This window comes from Phoca vitulina, unplaced genomic scaffold (genome assembly GCF_004348235.1).
Source record: "Phoca vitulina isolate PV1807 unplaced genomic scaffold, GSC_HSeal_1.0 scaffold8, whole genome shotgun sequence".
Classification (NCBI taxonomy): Eukaryota; Metazoa; Chordata; class Mammalia; order Carnivora; family Phocidae; genus Phoca; species Phoca vitulina.
The window spans coordinates 58,355,259-58,375,365 of record NW_022589711.1 but is presented as its reverse complement, the minus strand read 5'-3'; the positions used below and the strand labels follow the sequence as shown (position 1 = coordinate 58,375,365).

General features: G+C 37.8%; 1 protein-coding gene across 10 annotated transcripts in view; it reads left to right on the top strand.

The window, feature by feature from the left end:
* Positions 1-20,107, top strand: part of VPS8 (VPS8 subunit of CORVET complex) — a 250,931-nt gene that overhangs the window by 107,207 nt on the left and 123,617 nt on the right. For all 10 annotated transcript variants that reach the window (XM_032407004.1, XM_032407007.1, XM_032407001.1 and 7 more), the window contains 3 exons: positions 5,557-5,599; positions 7,026-7,098; positions 7,386-7,505. In XM_032407004.1, the coding sequence (XP_032262895.1) occupies positions 5,557-5,599; positions 7,026-7,098; positions 7,386-7,505 (236 nt within the window). The remainder of the gene's footprint in view (positions 1-5,556; positions 5,600-7,025; positions 7,099-7,385; positions 7,506-20,107) is intronic.

Below are 20,107 nucleotides of genomic sequence, written 5' to 3'. Positions count from 1 at the left end.
CACAAGGTACAGGAGGGAGGAATTAAGAGTATTTCGTTAGTATAAGATAGTTATACTACCTGTGAAAGCAGTATAGTGTTATTTGGAAGTAGATCTGGGTTGGTAGTAAATGTATGTTGCAGACTGGAGAGCAACAACTAAAAAAAGGATGCATAATTGATAATACTAGGAAAAGGGAAAAATAGAATTATATAAAATGTTCAGTTAAAACTGCAAAAGGCAGAAAAATATTGAAGACAAAAATATGAATAAAGAATATGGACAAGAAATAGAAAACAGTAACAACATGGTAGATATCCACATATATCAGTAATCATTTAAAATGTCCATAGTCTAAATATACCAATTAAAAGAGAATATTAGAATGGGTCAAAAAAACAAGACTCAACTAAAAGTTGTGTATAAGAAACCCATTTTAAATATAAATATAAGGACACATTAAATAAACAGAGAAAGATATCCACAATAACACTAATTAAAGGAAAGCAGGAGTAACTATATTAATTTCAGACAGAGCCAACTTCAGAACAAATAAACTTATCAGGGATAACAAGGGGCATTATATAATGATTAAGGGATTAATACTTTAAGAAGACATAACAATTCTTAATGTGCATGCACCTAACAACAGTGCCAAAATACATGAGGCAAAAACTGATAGAATAGTGAGGAGAAATAGATAAATCCACTATTACAGTTGGAGATTTTAACACCCCATATCAGAAATGTACAGATCCAGCAGGCAGAAAATTAGTAAGGACATAGGTGAACTCAGCAGCACCTTCATTCAACTGGATATTATTAACATCTGTAGGCTATTTCATCCAACCATAAAAGATTACACATTCTTTTCAAGATCATGTGAAACATTTACTAATAAAAGAGACCACATTCAGAGCCATAAAACACACTTTAAGAAATTTAAAAGAGTAGAAATCATACAACACCTGCTCTTAGAGCACAGTAGAATTAACATAGACAACAAGGTTGAAAGAAAGCTGGAAAATTCAAAATATACATAGAGATTAAGCAATACACTTCTAAGTAACACGAGACAAAGGAGAAATCTCAAGAAATTTAATATTTTTAATTAAATGAAAATACTTGTAATATGTGAGATGCAGCAAAAGCAGTGCTCTGAGGGAAATTTATAACATTGAATGCATATATTAGAAAAAAAAGAAAGATTTAAAATCAATACTCTAAGGCTTCTACTTTAGGAATTTAGAAAAAGAAGAGCAAATTAAGTCCAAAGCAAGCAAAGAAAAGAAATAATAAACATTGGAGCAGATATCCATGAAATTAAAAACAGGAAGTCAGTAGAGAAAATTGTTGACTTTTTTGAAAAGCTATTTCTTTGAAAAGATCAGTAAGATTGATTAGCCTCTAGCCATATCAATAAAGAGAAAAGACACAAATTACTAGTATTAGAAATGAAAGCGAAGACACCAGTACAGATCCCATGGATATTAAAAGGATAAGAAAGGAATATTATAAACACTTACATGTCCACAAATTTGATAACCCTCACGAAATAGACTAATTCTTTGAAGGATACAAGAAGAAATTGATAATCTGTATAAGCCTATATCTATTATGGAACTTGAGTCAATAATTAATAACCTTCTTGAACAAAAGTGCCAGGCCCAGATAGGTTTCACTGGTAAATTCTACCAAACATGTAAGGAAGAAGTTATACCAATTCTCTACAATCTCTTCTAAAAGAGCTAAGGGAATACTTCTGACTCAATCTGTGAGGCCAGCATTAACCTAATGCCCTAATAGCAAAATCAGACAAAGATGTTATAGGAAAAGAAAACTTCAGACAAGTATCTCTCATGAGCATAGATGTAGAAATACTCAATAAAATATTAGCAAATTGAATTCAAGAATGTATAAAAAGAATTATTCACTACAGCCAAATAAGACTTATCCCAGGTATACACGGCTGCTTCAGCGTTTGAAAATTAATTATTCCATTCCATCAGTAAGGAAGAGAAGAAAAATCTCATGATCATATCAACAGATGCAGAAAAAGCATTTGACAAAATCCAACATCCATTCATGAAAAAAAAACTCTCTGTAATTGAGGAAAACTTTCTCAACTTGATAAAGAACATCTATAAAAAAACACTACAGCTAACATCATGCTTAATAGTGAGAAATTTGAAGCTTTACTGCAAAATCAGGGTCAAGGCAAGGATGTCCCCTTCTCACTGCTGCTTTTAACATCATACTGGAAGTCCTACCTAATGCAAAAAGACAAGAAAAGGAATAGAAGGTTATATAGTTTGGGAAGGAAAAAAGAAAACTGTTCATAGGTGACATCATTTATGTAGAAAATGTGAAAGACTTGACAAAAAAACTCATGGAACTAATAAGCAATTGTAGCAAGGTTGCAGGATGTAAGGTTAATATACGAAAGGCAGTTGCTTTACTATATACTTGGAATAAACAAGTGGAATTTGAAATTATAAACATTACCATTTATATTAGCACCCTAAAAAATGAATTAGATATGTATAAATATAACAAAATATGTATAAAATCTATATGAAGACTACAAAACTGATGAAAGATATCAAAGAACTAAATAGATGGATATTCTATGTTCATGGAGTGGAACTCTCAGTATTGTCAAGATGTCATTTTTTTTCTCAACTTTATGTACAGATTCAGATGTAATCCCAATCAAAATCCCAGGTAAGTTATTTTTTGGATATTGATAAACTGATTCTAAAATTTATATGGAGAGACAAAAGATCCAGAAGAGCAAAGTCAGTATTGAGAGAGAAGAACAAAGCTGGCAAACTGACACTACCCAAGACTTTGTGTAACTACAATAATTGAGACAGTGTGGTATCAGAAAAAAAAAAAAGAAAGAAAAAGAAAAACAGGTGAGTAGAACAGAATAGAGAGTCCCAAAATAGACTCATAAATATAGTCTGAACTTTGACAAAGAAGCAAAGACAATACATTGGACAAAGATAGTCTTTCCAACAAATAGTGCTGGGACAACTGGACATCCACATTAAAAAAAAAAATTGAGACACAGAATTTACACCCTTTACAAAAATGAGTCCAAAATGGATTTTAGACCTAATTGTAGAATGCAAAGCTAGGAGAACATCTAGAATATAGCATAGGAGATAATTGGCTGTGGTTACGGTGATGAATTTTTAGATACAGTACCATTCAGTGAAAAGAAGATACCATCCATCAAAGAAATAATAAGCTGGACTTTGTTAAAATTAAAAACTTGTGCTCTACAAATGACAATATCAAGAGAAAGAAAATAATCCACAGATTGGGAGAAAATATTTGTAGAAGACTGTTACCTGGGGTGCCTGGGTGGCTCAGTTGTTAAGCGTCTGCCTTCGGCCTAGGTCATGATCCCAGGGTCTTGGGATCGAGCCCCGCATCAGGCTCCCTGCTCAGCGGGAAGCCTGCTTGTCCCTCTCCAACTCCCCCTGCTTGTATTCCCTCTCTCACTGTCTCTCTCTCTCACTATCAAATAAATAAAAATCTTAAAAAAAAAAAATGTTACCCAAAGTATACAAAGAACTCTTGAAACTTAGCAATAAGAAAATGAGCAACTGGATTTAAAAATGGGCAAAAGATCTGAATAGCCATCTTACCAAAGAAGATACACAGAGGTCAAGTAAGCATATGAAGAGCTATTCAACATCATTAGGACATTAAAAATTAAAGCAACGAGATACCACTACATGCCTATTGGGATGGCCAAAATCTGTAAGACTGACAACACCAAATTCTGGCAATGATGTGGAGCAACAGGAACTCTCATTTATTGCTGGTGAGAATGCATAATGGTACAGCCACTGTGGAAGATGGTTTGGCAGTTTCTAACAAAACTAAACCTACTTATACTGTATGATCCAGTAATTATGCTCCTTCATATTTACCTAAAGGAGTTGAAAACTTATGTCTACACAAAACCCTGCACACAGATGTTTATAGCATCTCTCTTCATAATTGCCCAAATTTGGAAGCAACCAAGATGTACTTTAGTAGGTGAATGGGTAAACTGTGGTACATCCGTACAGTGGAATATTATTCAGCACTAAAAAGAAATGAAGTATCAAGCCATGAAAAGACATGGGGGAAACTTAAATGCATATCACTAATGAAAGAAGCCCATCTGAAAAGGCTACATATTATATGATTCCAATTATATGACATTGTGGAAGAGGCAAAACTATGGAGACAATAAAAGAATCAGTGTTTGCTAAGGGTTGATAGGGATGAGTAGGCTGAGCACAGAGGACTTTAGAGAAGTGAAACTGTTCTGTACAGTACTATAATGGTGTTTGTACATCAGCATGCATTTGCCAAAACCCATTGAATGCACAACATTAAGAGTAAACCCTAATGTAAACTGTGGACGTCATGTGATGATGTGTCACTGTAGATTCATTGATGATAAAAAATGTACCACTCTAGAGCAGATGTTGATAGTGGAGGAGATTGTGTGGTGTGGAGGTAGGGGACGTATGGGAAATCTCTATACCTTCCTCTCAATTTTGCTTTGAACCTAGTGAAACTGCCCTAAAAAATGAAGTTTATTAATTTTTTAAAAGTTTGGAATTGAAGCAGTATGTGATTATTCATATAATTTCGAGCAATTCAAGTTATTTGGACTTAGAACAACATGGATTTGGAGTATTTAGAAAGGATGACTGATTAAGAGATGTACACTTGCTTGCATTATGTCCACTATTTGTATATCAAAAATAAAAACTTCAGGGGCGCCTGGGTGGCTCAGTCGTTAAGCACCTGCCTTCGGCTCAGGTCATGATCTCAGGGTCCTGGGATCGAGCCCCACATCCAGCTCCCTGATCGGCGGGAAGCCTGCTTCTCCCTCTCCCACTCCCACTCCCCCTGCTTGTGTTCCCTCTCTCGCTGTGTCTCTCTCTGTCAAATAAATATTTTTAAAAATAAATAAATAAATAAAAACTTCAGCTTATCATCATTATTACCAATCACAAATTCTTATAATCTGCACACCATAAGAATTACTAATCACTTTATCCACTCTTGAGTCTTCTGCTCTGTTCTCTGTTGCCCTTGACCCTTTGGCCTAAAACTAATCTATGTCTCTTATTTTAAACATTTGTGAACAGTGGCCTTCTCAGCCCTAGAGCACAATAGGTAGTAAGAGTCCATGTTACAGATGAGAAGACATTATAGTTATGCCTTAATATTACTTAATTGGTCATGATCTTTAACTCATCCACTCATTGCCTGTTCTACACCTTCCCCTGGTCCCAAGCTATTGGTTAAGCCAACAATGCATAGGTCTCTACCCTCAGATGTATGCCTTCTACTGTACCCTTGTTTGACTCATTGATTTTGTATCTGTGAAAAGAATCTAATGGAAATTCTAAAAACAAGAATGAAAGTGGTCTTATCCCAAATCATGTATTATTTAGGAAGATACCTTAATTGCCAAGTTTCATTTTTTTTTCCCCACATAAAGATTATATTTCTAAAAGGTTTGAGAGAGAATTGCTGAAGATCCTTTTTCTATTTTAGATGAGCAAGTTGTTATGGGCAACAAACTTCTTGTATATATTAGGTAAGAGATTTAAAAAAAAAAATTTATCTGTGTGTATGCTCCTTCTGTAATTTCCCCCCTGTATTCTTAGAGATACTGTCATTTCCTATATGTATAGTGCTTTTCATGTTTCAGTGTTTGCATGTACAGTGTGGTTCTCAACCATAGGTGATTTTGTCCCCCATTGGTGAACCCCCCACTCCCCGATGTTTGGCAATGTCTGGAGTCATTTTTGTTTGTCACAATCAGGGCTGGGGGAGAGATGCTGCTGTCATCTAGTGGGTGGTGGCCAGAGATGTTGCTGAGCATCCTGCAGTGCACAGGATAGTCCACACAACAAAGAATTATCTCTGTCAAAATATGAATAACGCTGAGGTTGAGAAAGCCTGGTGGTAGAGTATTTTACTTTTACTACTGACAACTCTGTGGAATATGTGTTGTCTCTATTTTATATAAAAGGACAAGAGATGTGTTTAGATCATGAAAAAGTTAGTGACAGAGGTTAAGCTGTGAAATGTTTATCTCCTTACTCCTCGAACAGGGTTCTTTCCAACAGACTAGGTAGGCTCAGAATTGTGTCCTGATAGAACTTAGATAGCTAACTGGCTGCCAGGCTAGCAGGCAGGAAGGTGACAGAACCTGCCAGAGCATTATTTTAGCCCCTATCTAGTGTCAGTGTTAACTTTGAGACCTATTTCATACTTGTTACATTGATTTTTTTTGGAAGAACATTGCAGCATTTACCTAGTACTGTATCTGTACTTTAAACTTCTTAAAATATGCTGTCTGTAATCCAACATTCAAAATTGATGACTAGGTCAAAAAGTTTAAAATCAGTGTCCCCTCCCCACCCGAAATGAGGACATATTCAGAAGACATCTTTATAGTTCAGCCCACAAGGCATAATCCATAAAGCATTAGCTATAAGGAAGGTCTGATTTAGAGGTAAAACTGTACAGTTCATTTCTCATCAGGTTCTCCTCTCCCTGAAGACTTGTCCTATTGTGGACATTTTCCAGACATTGTTAACCTAGCTCATTCCCTGTCTTTAATCACTGTTCTTAGAGCCATGGTTTAAAGTCTCTGAGAACGTTAGGCTTTTCACCGGTAAATCACCGGTAAAACCGGTGCCATTAGGTTTTTTCTGGTGCTGAGTGTGAGACTTTCCGATAGTCTTTTCTTATTCCTTCTTGTCCACTTGATGTGGCCTGGGTTTTTCTCAGGAAGAATAAGAAGAAATGAAAGTGCTTACTCTGTCACAGGGTGTGTTATTTCACCACCATCCCTGTGGGCCAGTTTCTGAACTGCCTCTCATCTTGATCAGGTCTGAACTTGACCTGACAAAAGCTGAGCCTGCTTAAAAATCAAATGAGTATCTTGGGTTTGAGAAAGAATGTGTTCTCAGCCCATTACAAGTCACCAGCTCTTTCTCTTTCTTTTCTTCTAGCTGTTGTCTTGCAGGCCGAGCCTATCCCCTTGGTGACATCCCTGAAGATCTTGTTCCCTTGGTTAAAAACCAGGTTGGTGCTATTTCCACGGCATTTTTATGATCTGCACTTCTTGTTCAATGCAAGAAAGATGAACTGTAATTGAGGGTTACACGTGAGTCAGGAGCTATCTGCGGTGGTAGGAAAGAGCCTCCACACCATCACTGCAGCCAGGAATTAGAGCTGAGACAGGTTAGAAAAGTTATAACATGGTGGCAATTTGAACTAAATTCGACCTGCCTTTATTTTGTCCAACTGGGAATCGTTGCTTCAGCAATATGCTTGGAGAGAAAATAATCAACTTTTCTTTCAACTTGCAGGTTTTTGAATTTCTGATTCGCCTGCATTCAGCAGAAGCTTCCCCGGAGGAAGAAATCTACCCGTATGTTCGGACTCTGCTACATTTTGACACAAGAGAATTTCTAAATGTATTGGCACTGGTAAGAGATAGTAAGATTTTAAGGTATTTTTAGAGGAAACAGGGTGGTAAATTTTTTTTAATAGAAGGATGTGTATGCAGGTATAATTTTTATGCCCTAGCAGTGAGCAGTAAACATTTCCAAATGTTTAATTTTGTTGTGCCACCCCTATTTCCTAATTCTTTATCTCCCTTCCTTCCCTCCCTCATCCCTCCCTCCCTTCTTCCCCCACTGCCCCTGTGTCTCTCTGTCTCTTTCTAACACATCCTTATCAAAAAGTTAAAGCAGTATTAGATGTGTGGTACATTTTTTGGTTTCAAATTATATTAGTTGACATACTGAATATGGAAGAAGCCTCTGAAGGACATGTAGTGGTGATGATAGTGGAAGTCAATGGAATTTCAGTGGAACATGGAAGCTTCCTGCTGAAAAAACAACCTTATACCTATTTAATTAAAGATGGATTTGGGTGAGCCAGGTTCTCCGTGAAAATGCCCCCAAGGGAATAATTATATAACACATAATATATCTTTCCAATTAAATAGTATTATAGTGTTTTTTAAAAAGCTTTTGATAACATGGACAGGGTTTATATTACAGTGTTTAGTGAAGCAGCAGCCTCACAAATGTAAAAGACACATGCATATGTTATATATGCACAGTATTTAGAGAAAAAAGACCAGAAGGAAATACACCTACATATTATTAGTGATTAACTGTGAGATGGGGCAGATTTCTTTGACGAGCATATAGTACATTTATAAGTTGAATAGTAAACTGTTAAATTAAAAAACAATGCCCGTGAGAAGGATAAGATTCCCAATTATATTATACTTTTAATTGGTTTATTTAAATATCTGACTTCAGAAGTGGTAATTTTAATTGCACAAGAAGAAGGGAAAAGAAACTTAGAAGTGGAAGTCCGATCTAGTTAGTTTAAGAAACCTTAGAGAACCTAAGGGTACTTGCTATCTGGCATGTAGGAAATGAGAAACAGAAAATGGTGAGGCAAGGGGTACAGAAAGAGTGGTAGAGAGCAACAAAGAATTCTAAACTCATTTTCGTTTTTTGAAGGGCTCTGGTAGCACTGGAGACCATTTGGAATTGTGCTGACTTCTGAATTATGATATGAGGATTGATAGTAAGGCTGCAGTGCAATCTCATTTGCTTAACAAATAGTTGAGTGCCATCTCACGTGGTCTGTACTGCCTGGGGGTGCACCGTGGGCTTACAAGCTATAAAGCCCGCACTGGTGGAGGAAGATGTAGACTTTGGGGTCAGTAGTTACAGCGCAGCATAGAACATGCCATTGGAGAAGTGCAGGATGCCACACACACCTACGAGAGGAATCTAATGGAAGGTTAAGGAAGGTTTCTTGTATGGAATGATGAACATGTGAGTCTCAAAGGATGAATAGAGGTTAGGTTAAGATTAGGGAAAAATATTCTAGGTAGAAGAACAAGGTGTGTAAAAAAGCCTGGAAACAAGACAGAGCAAGGTAGGCTCTAGGAATTGGGGGAAAAAAAAAATCAGTATGGCCACATCTCGAAGTGTAAGGAAGCCTATTTAAGAAACAAACCCGAAGAGGTAGGTAGAGACTGAGTGTTGTAATCCCTGGTGAGAAGTTTGGACTTTACAGCAGAGCAGCAGGTAGGCGCTAAACCTTTTAGGTAAAGGAATATCATGATTTGTAGTTAAGAAAAATTTCCTCTGACTGTTGTATGAAAATGGGTTGAAATAAGACAGCTTTGGAGGCAAGAAGATCTGTTAACCAAATTTTTGTACTAATCTAGGTAGAAGCTAGGGGCGCCTGGGTGGCTCAGTTGGTTAAACGTCTGCCTTCGGCTCAGGTCATGATCCCGAGTCCCTGGATTGAGCCCCACGTCAGGCTCCCTGCTCGGTGGGGAGTCTGCTTCTCCCTCTCCATCTGCCCCTCCCCCTGCTCCTTCTCTGTCTCTCTGCCTCTCGAATAAATAAATAAAATCTTAAAAAAATAATCTAGGTAGAAGATTAAAGGTGACTTGAATTAGGGCAGTGACACCAGGGATAATAAGACATGAAAGGATTTGAAAGATATTTTATGAAGCCAGTTGGCCTAAAACTTAGGGCTTATTGCACAGTTGGATGTGAAGGATAAGACAAATGGGAAGCATTTGGGGCGCCTGGGTGGCTCAGTCGTTAAGCGTCTGCCTTCGGCTCAGACGCTTGGAAGTGGAAGTCCTGGGATCGAGCTCCGCATCAGGCTCCCTGCTCTGCGGGAAGCCTGCTTCTCCCTCTCCCACTCCCCCTGCTTGTGTTCCCTCTCTTGTTATCTCTCTCTGTCAAATAAATAAATAAAATCTTAAAAAAAAACAAAAACAAATGGGAAGCATCAAAGACTCCTAGATTTCTGACTTGGTTAACTGGATGTATAGTGGTTTATTTATTCAGTAGAGAATAAGAGGAGAAACTGGTTTCTTAGGAGATGAGAGGATAGGACAGGGTTGTGGTGAGGGGTAGGGGGAGATATAGATATTAATTCTCTTTTGGACTTAATGAATTTGAAATGCCTGAAAGACATGTGGAGGTTTTCTTCCATGCTTGTATCAAGTGTTGGCCGCAAGCCCAAGTACCAGAGCTGGTGAAATTGATAAGACCTAGGATCTGAAATCCTGGATTCACCACCTATTTTGCCATGATTGATTGATCATATAACCTTCCTAATTCAATTAATATATCCTAATAAAAAACATCTTCAGGGAGACAAAATAATTTACGTGACAGATTTTTAAATCACATTTTACCACCTTTTTTTCCATTTAGGAATATTTTTTTCAAGTAAAGTTTTTAAATTTAGCTTCCTTGACGTACAATTTAAGCAGAATGTAGTTCGTCCATTTCAAGAGAAGAGTTTGACAAATGTATACAGTGTTGTGACCTCTCCTACAACCTAGATACGGAACATTTCTATGACACCAAAAAGGTCACTTTTGCAGTTTTGTAGTTAGTCCCAAACCCCAGCCCCTGGCAATTACCAATTTGCTTTCTAACACTGAAATTTTGCCTTTTCCAGAGGTCATATAAATAAAATCATATGCTTTGTAGTTTTGGGGGGCTTCTTTCACTTAAAATAATGCTTTTGAGATTTATTAGTGCTGTTGCTTATATCAATAGATTGTTCCTTTTTTTTTTTCTTTAAGTTTTTATTTAAATTCCAGTTAGTTAACATACAGTGTATGTTACTTTCAGGTGTACAATATAGTGACCCAGCACTTCCATACAGGACCCGGTGCTCATCACAACACGTGTGCTCCTTAATCCCCACCACCTATTTCATCCATCCCCTGCCCACCTCCCCTCTGGTAACCATTAGTTTGTTCTCTAGAGTTAAGAGACGGCTTCTTGGTTTGCCTCTCTCTCTTTTATTCCCTTTGCTTGCTTTTGTTTCTTAAATTCCACATATGAGTGAAATCATACGGTATTTGTCTTCTCTGACTTAGTTTACTTAACATTATACTCTCTAGCTCCATCTGTGCCATTGCAAATGGCAAGATTTCATTCTTTTTTATGGCTGAGTAATATCCCATTGTGTATATATACCATATCTTCTTCCTCCATTCATCAATCGATGGACACTTGAGCTGTATCCATAATTTGGCTGTTGTAGATAATGCTGCTATAAACGTTGGAATGCATGTATCCCTTTGATTTAGTGTTTTTGTATTCTTTGGGTAAATAAATACTCAGTAGTGCAATTGCTGGGTCGTGGGATAATTCTAATTTTAACTTTTTGAGGAACCTCCAATACTGTTTTCCATTGTGGCTGCATCAGTTTGCATTCCCACCAACAGTGCAAAGGGGTTCCCCTTTCTCCACATCCTTGCCAACACCTGTTGTTTCTGTGTTGTTGATTGTAGCCATTCTGACAGGTATGAGGTGATATCTCATTGTAGTTTTTGATTTGCATTTCCCTGATAAAAAGTGAGGTTGAGCATCTTTTCATGTGTCTCTTGGCCATCTGTATGTCTTCTTTGGAAAAATGTCTATTCATACTCCCATTTTTTAATTGGATTATTTGTTTTTTGGGTGTTGAGTTTTAAAAGTTCTTTATGTATTTTGGATACTAACCCTGTATCAGATATATCATTTGCAAGTATCTTCTCCCATTCCATAGGTTGCCTTTTAGTTTTATTGATTGTTTCCTTTGCTGTGCAGAAGCTTTTGGTTTTAATGTAGTCCCAGTAGTTAATTTTTGCTTTTGTTTCCCGTACCTCAGGAGACATATCTAGAAAGAAGTTGCTATGGCTGATGTCAAAGAAGTTACTGCCTGCGCTTTCCTCTAGGATTTTTACGGTTTCAGGTCTCACATTTAGGTCCTTAATCCATTTTAAATTTATTTTTGTGTATGGTGTAAGAAAGTGGTCCAGTTTCATTCTTTTGCAGGTAGCTGTTCAGTTTTCCCAACACCATTTGTTGAAGACACTGTCTTTTTCCCATTGGATATTCTTGCCCACTTTGTTGAAGATTGTGGGTTCATTTGTGGGTTTTCTATTCTGTTGCATTGATCTATATGTCTGTTTTTGTGCCAGTACCATACTGTTTTGATTATAGCTTTGTAATATAACTTGAAGTCTGGAATTGTGATGCTTCTAGCTTTGCTTTTATTTTTCAAGATTGCATTGGCTATTTGGGATCTTTTGTGGTTCCATACAAATTTTAGGATTGTTTGTTCTAGCTCTGTGAAAAATGCTGTTGGTATTTTGATAGGGATTGCATTAAATCTGTCAATTGCTTTGAGTAGTAGACATTTTAAACAGTATTTGTTTTTCTAGTCCATGAGCATGGAATAACTTTCCATTTCTTTGTGTCATCTTCAGTTTCTTTCATCAGTATTTTATAGTTTTCAGAGTACAAGTCTTTCACCTCTTTCATTAGGTTTATTCCTAGGTATCTTACTGTTTTTGGTGGGGTTGATTCCTTAATTTTTCTTTCTGCTGCTTCATTATTGGTGTATAGAAATGCAGCAGATTTCTGTATGTTGATTTTGTGTCCTGCAACTTTACTGAATTCGTTTATCAGTTCTAGCAGTTTTTTGGTTGAGTCTTTAAGGTTTTCTATATATAGTATCATGTCATCTGCAAATAGTGACAGTTTTACTTCTTCCTTACCAATTTGGATGCCTTTTATTCCTTTTTGTTATCTGATTGCTGTAGCCAGGACTTCCAGTACTAGGTTGAGTGAAGGAGGTGAGAGTGGACATCCTCATTCCTGACCTAGAGGAAAAGCTGCCAGTTTTCTCCCATTTAGGATGATATTAACTCTGGATTTTTCATATATGGCCTTTTTTATGTTGAGCTATGTTTCCTCTAAACCTACTTTGTTGGGGGTTTTTATCATGAATGGATGTTGTACTTTGTCAAATGCTTTTTCTGCATCTATTAAAAGGATCTGTGGTCCTTATCCTTTCTTTTGTTAATGTGATGTATCACATTGATTTGTGAATTTTGAACCAGCAACCCAGGAATAAATCCATTTGATCACAGTGAATAATTATTTTTAATGCATGGTTGGATTTGGTTTGCTAGTATTTCACTGAGAAATTTTGCATCTGTGTTCCTCAGGAATATTGGCCTGTAGTTCTCTTTTTTTTTTTGTGATGTCTTTATCTGGTTTTGGTATCACGGTAATGCTGGCCTCATAGAATGAATTTGGAAGTTTTTCTTCCTTTTCTATTTTTTGGAATAGTTTGAGAAGACTAGGTATTAACTCTCCTTTAAATGTTTAAATAGATATTAACTCTTCTTTAGAATTTGCCTATGAAGCCATCTGGTCCTGAATTTTTGTTTGTTGGGAGTTTTTTTTATTATTGATTAAGTTTCTTTGCTGGTTATTGGTCTATTCAGGTTTTCTATTTCTGCCTATTTCAGTTTTGGTAGTTTATAAGTTTCTAGGCATTTATCCATTTCTTCTAGGTTGTCCATGTGTTGGCATGTAGTTTTTTGTAACATTCTCTTATAATTGTATTTCTGTAGTGTTGGCTGTTATTTCTCTGCTCTCATTTGTGATTTTACTTATTTGGGTCCCTTTTCTTTTTGATATGTCTGGCTAGGGGTTTATCAATTTTAATTTTTTCAGAGAATCAGCTCCTGGTTTCATTGATCTGTTCTATTGTTTTTTTTAGTTTCTATATCATTTATTTCTGCTCCAATCTTTATTATTTCCTTCCGTTTACTGTTTTGGGATTTGTTTGTTGTCCTTTTCCTAGCTCCTTTAGGTGTAAGGTTCCATTGTTTGAGATTCTTCTTGCTTTTTGAGGTGGGCCTACTATGTACTACTATGTACTTCCCTCTTAGGACCACTTTTGCTGCATCCCAAAGCTTATATTGTTGTGTTTTCCTTTTCATTTGTGTCCAGGTATTTTAAAGACTTTTTTATTTATTTATTTGAGAGAGTGAGACAGCGAGCGAGGGACCACAAGCAGGGGGAGTGGGAGAGGGAGAAGCAGGTTTCCTGTAGAGCAGGGAGCCTGATGTGGGACTTGATCCCAGGACACTGGGATCATGACCTGAGCCAAAGGCAGACGCTTAACAACTGAGCCACCCAGGCGCCCCTGTGTCCATGTATTTTTTAAATTTCTTCTTTGATTTCCTGGTTCACCCATTCATTGTTGAGTCGCATGTTGTTTAACCTCCATGTATTTGTGATCTTTCGAGATTTTTTCTTATGGTTGACTTCTAGTTTCATAACGTTGGGGTCAGAAAAGGGGCATGGTATGATTTCAGTCTTTTTGTATTTGTTGAGGCCTGCTTTGTTACCTTAATATGTGATTTATTCTAGAGAATGTTCCATGTGCACTTGAAAAGAATGTGTATTCTGCTGTTTTAGTCCATCTGGTCCAGTGTGTCACTCAAAACCACTGTTTCCTTGTTGAGTTTCCGTTTAGATGATCTGTCCATTGATGTAAGTGGGTTGGTAAAGTCCCCTACTATTATTGTATTATCATTAATTTGTTCCTTTCTGTTTGTTACTAATTGTTTTATATATTTGGGTGCTACCATTTTCAGTGCATAAACATTTATGATTGGTATATCTTGTTGGATTATTCCCTTTATTATTATATAGTGCCCTTCTTTGTCTCTTGTTACAGTCTGTTTTAAAGCCTAGTTTGTCCAATATAAGTATTGCTATTCCAGCTTTCTTTTGACATCCATTTGCATGATAAATATTTCTCCATCTCCTCAATTTCAATCTAAAAGTGTCTTTAGGTCGGGACACCTGGGTGGCTCAGTCAGTTAAGCGTCTGCTTTTGGCTCAGGTCATGATCCCAGAGTCCTGGGATCGAGTCCCACATGGGGCTCCTTGCTCAGCAAGGGGCCTGCTTCTCCCTCTGCCTGCCTCTGTCTCTCTGATAAATAAATAAAATCTAAAAAAAAAAAAAAAATTAAAAGTGTCTTTAGGTCTAAAATTAGCCCCATGTAGATGGTTCTTGTTTTCTTATCCATTCTGACACCCTGTGTCTTTTGATTGGAACGTTTAGTCCATTTACATTCAGAGTTATTATTGATATGTATTAATTGCCATTTTATTACTTGTGGTTGTTTTGGAAGATTTTCTGTGATCCTTTCTTGTCTTTTTTTTTTTTAAGGTTTTATTTATTTATTTGACAGAGAGAGCGCGAAAGAGGGAACAGAAGCAGGGGGAGTGGGAAAGGGAGAAGCAGGCTTCCTGCTGAGCAGGGAGCCTGATACGGGGCTCGATCCCAGGACCCTGAGATCATGACCTGAGCCAAAGGCAGTCGCTTAACCAACTGAGCCACCCAGGCGCCCCTGATCCTTTCTTGCCTCTTTCATGTTTTGCTGGTTTTCTTTAGTGTACATTTGGATTTCTTTCTCTTTATTCTTTGATGTTTATTAGTGGGTTTTGATATTGGTTACCATTAGGTTTGTATATAACCTCTTCTGCAACTAGCAGTCTATATTAAGTTGATGGTTGTTCACATTTGCACCCATTCTTTTCTCCTCTCCGCACATTTTGGGTATATGGTATTATATTTTATATCCTTTCGTGTGTGTGAGTTCCTTGACCGAGTTTTGCAGAAATATTCATTTTTACTGCTTTGTGTTTCCTGCATTTATACTGTCACTTTTGTTTTCTCCTTTCCACTCAATATTAAAGAGTCCCCTTTAATATTTCTTGCAGGGCTAGTTTAGTCATCACAAACTCTTTTGGTTTTTGTCAGGAAAACTCTTTATCTCCCCTTCTATTCCAAATGGTAGCCTTACTGGATAGAGCATTCTTGGCTGCAGATTTTTCCTATTCAGCATTTTGAATGTCTCGTGCTACTCTCTTCTGGCTTGCCAAGTTTCTGTTGAAAAATCTCTTTCAACGGAAAACCCTAGCCTAATGGGTTTTCCCTTGTAAGTTAATGACTTCTTTTGTTGCTTTTAAGATTTTTCCTTTATCACTATATTTTGCAACTTTAATTTCAGTATGTCTTGGTTTTGAGCTGCTTTTGTTGATTTTGATGGGAGTTCTTTCTGCCTCCTGGATCTGTATGTCTGTTCCCTGCTCCAGATTAGGGAAGTTTTCAGCTATTATTTCTTCAAATAAATTTTCTGCCCCCTTTTCTCTTTCTTCTTCTAGGACTCCTGTAATATGAATGTTACTATATTTAGTAGAGTCACTGAGTTCCCTGAGTCTATTCTTGTTTTGCATAATTCTTCTTTCTCTCTTTTGTTCGGCTTCATTGCTTTCTGTTACTTTTTCTTCTAAGTCATCAGTTCATTCTTCTGCTTCTTCCAGCCTGCTGTTCATTGCATCAAGTGTGTTTCTAATCTCGTTTATTGGGCTCTTCATCTTTGATTCTTTTTTTAACTCTTATATGTTTGTGGTAAGGGTCTTATTGATGTCTTCTATTCTTTTCTCAAACCCAGTGAGTATTCTTATGGTTGTTACTTTAAATTCTCCATCAGGCATGTTACGTATATCTGTTTCACTTAGATCTCTGCCTGTGGCCTTATCTTGTTCTTTCATTTAGGATAAATTCCTCTCTTCACATTTTGTCTAAATTGCTGCTGCCTTGGGCGCCTGGGTGGCTCAGTCGGTTAAGCTGCTGCCTTCAGCTCGGGTCATGATCCCAGGGTCCTGGAATTGAGCCCCACATAGGGGCCCCTGCTCAGCAGAGAGCCTGCTTCTCCCTTTCCCTCTGCCTGCTGCTCTGCCTACTTGTGCTCTCTCGCTGTCAAATAAAGAAATTAAAAAAATCTTAAAAAAAAAAAAATAAATTGCTGCTGCCTTATAAGTGTTAGAAAAGCCAGTTATGTGTACTGCTCCTGAAAGTAATGGCCTTACGATGAAGAGGTCATGTAGTGCCCAGGGCCTGTCACTTCAGGGAATTCACCAGTGTGCACTATGTGTGCTCTGTTGTGTTCTGGCTGCACTATCCTGCAGGCCAGTCATCTGCAGAGGCTCTCCTTGCCTGCTTTGAGCAGTGTTTCATCCCTGGCCTGAATGTGGCGAGTTTTAACTAGGTGTTCTCTGATCTGCTTGTGAAATGAGACCTGTCACCACCTACACTGGAACTGAGGCCCTGCAAAACTCTCTGGTCAGGTGACAGTGTGGGCAGGGGTTTATGCTGATCTTCTTGGGGAGGGGCCCACCCACCTGGGACTGAGGCAAGTGTGACTGGGAAGGGCAGTTCTATTAGAGCACATAAGGGTGGGGCTTGGTATAAGCAAGTTAGGCAGCCCGTGTAGCACTGCACTGCTTCCTGCAGGTGGCTCTGTGTTTATGTGGAAATGGCACCAGCCAGCTCCTTTGTTTCTGAAGGGATATGTCCATGAACGTTGCCTCTCAGGGATGTGGTCAAGACTGGCAAATAATCTCCCACTGTGTGCCCCAGGCACTCTTCAGATTGCTGTTTCCATGATATCTGCCTCCAGATTGTTTGCCTGCCTTCTCTCCAGGAGTAGTGCAGTACCTTCTAAGCTCTATCCCTGCTGACCTTTAAAATTCCAGGCTTTAAGCCCTGCTGGTTGCAAGAAGTCCTAAAATTCAGCCCCTCTCATTTTCCAAGCCAGTGGCTCTGGGGAAACATTCTCCTTGTGCATTCCCCTGGGTGCTCCTTCCCGCCACGCCCCCCCGCCCTTCTCTGCGACCTCCCTCCCGCCCCTTCACAGCAGCTTCAATCTGTTGCTCCCCTAAACCACATCTCCACGCTTTATGCCTTCTTCAGTGTAGCCTCTTTTCTCCCTTTAGTGGTGGAGTTTGTTCTGTCAGTCTTCAGGTCAATTTCTGGTGTATGTAGGATGATTTGGTAGTTATCTAGTTGTATTTGTGGGACTAGGTGAGCCTAAGGTCCTTCTACTCTGTCGCCATCTTCTCCCAAACCAGGTTGTTCCTTTTTATAGCTGTGTAATTTTCCATGTTACGGATATACAGTTTGCTGATCTGTTCACCAGTAGATGGTCCTTGGAGTTGCTTTGTGTTTTAGGCTATTATTAGTGTGGACATATATTTCTGTTTCTCTTGAGTAAATCTCAAAGGATAGAATTGCTGGGTCATTTGTTAAATGTATTCTTTTACTTTGTCAGAAACTGACGGGCTGTTTTCTAAAGTGGTTCTACCATTTTACATTCCTACTAGTAGTATAGATGAGTATCAATCAGTTCCTTCATCTCACCAACACTTGCTAGAGTTGATCGTTTTAAAATTACCATTCTAAAAGGTGTGTAGTGGTATCTTGTGGTTTTTATTTAATATTTTCCTTCTGACTAATGATATTAAGCATTTTTTTTCATTAAAATAGATCAGTAGAGAAGATATGTTTGTCATCCATATATTCTCTGGTGAAATATCTGTTCAAATTTTTTTAAAGATTTTTTTTTATTTTTTATTTGACAGTGAGAGAGACAGCGAGAGAGGGAACACAAGGGGGAGCAGCAGAGGGAGAGGGAGAAGCAGGCTTCCCGTGGAGCAGGGAGCCCGATGTGGGGCTCGATCCCAGCACCCTGGGATCATGACCTGAACCAAAGGCAGGCGCTTAACGACTGAGCCACCCAGGCGCCCCTGTTCAAATTTTTTTTTTTTTAATTGTGTTTATTTTCTTGCCTGGTTTTGAAAGTTCTTTACAAATTTTAAATACAAGTTCTTTGTCAGATTACATAAGCTTAGCAAATGTTTTCTACCAGTCTGGTTTGTCTTTAAAGACTAATAGTTTTGTTCTAAGATATCACTCAGAATTGACTGTTCTGGGTAATTTTTACCATGTATACTGTAGGCCTTTTCAATGTGTCAATTCAAGTCTTTATTTCAAGAATGTTTTCTTGAGGGGCGCCTGGGTGGCTCAGTCGTTAAGTGTCTGCCTTCGGCTCAGGTCATGATCCCAGGGTCCTGGGATCGAGCCCCGCATCGGGCTCCCTGCTCCATGGGAAGCCTGCTTCTCCCACTCCCCCTGCTTGTGTTCCCTCTCTCGCTGTGCCTCTCTCTGTCAAATAAATAAAATCTTTTAAAAAAAAAAAAGAACGTTTTCTTGAATTACAGATTTAAATGCTTTTTCTGCTTCATTATTTTGTATTTCATCTTAAACTGCAGTTATTTGTATATTGTATTATCTTTATCTTCTATATTTGTCACCTTTTCTCTGATCTCTTTTACTTTATTTAAATTTTATTTTCTTAGTTCTTTTCATTTATGTTTTCTATTTCTCTTACTTTACTTTTGTTCATGTCTTTTCTCCCATGGGTGGCTTGTATGCCTTTGTGCTTCACAAACTATGTCATTCTCCATTAGGACATCTTTGCGTTATTCCTGTTACCAAGCATTGTGTAAGTAGAAGCATCTTTGTGGAATGATGATGTTTTAACAGTGATGTGCCATGTTAGTGGCAGCTGTTAACTTCAACCAAAATATGTCATTATTTATATCATAATATTCATACTGTGGTATATCACCACTTAATTATGTTTATAGAAATAAACTTTCAATATCTGTTTCAAAGCAGTGAATATATGCTGCCGAAAAGGAAAATGGATAAGAAATTCTTTTTTACTAGCTGTCACTGCTGTTCCTTTTTATACATATGTTAATTCTCCATGATTTGCGTTTTAGTTGAATAGCACTTGTATTAGCAGATAATACCTTCTATTTGTATCTGCACAGTGACATCTTACTTTGGCAAGATGGGGTGGGATAGAAGTATGTGTTTGTGTTAGTGTGTTCATGTTTGTTGTTTTTGTAAACCTGCAGAGAGAACTGAGAGACTTTCTAGTTCACCTTAGAACTAGGCAGGGTAATATTTAACTCACTTAAACATTAAAATATCTTCTGTTTGAGTTTCCAGATTGAGAGTTCTTACGGTCTCCTTGGTAATTCATCTCAGCGTTTTTAAACTAACTGGCAGCAAAGTAGTCTAGTTGAAGAAAGAGTTTAAAAAAAAAAAGATTTTGTTTTTCTCTGTCATTAAGTAGACAATCGAGCATCCATTTGTTTAAAGCACTTAGTGTGTGTCAGGAAAGTAGAAGGAAGGGCATGCTAACTGGAGAACATCATGAGCAGAGGTACTTGGGAGAAGTTAGGGAAGTTCAGGGCCCATTTAAAGAATAGCAGTATTTTGGTTGAATGTAACCGTGATGTAGTCTTGGAAG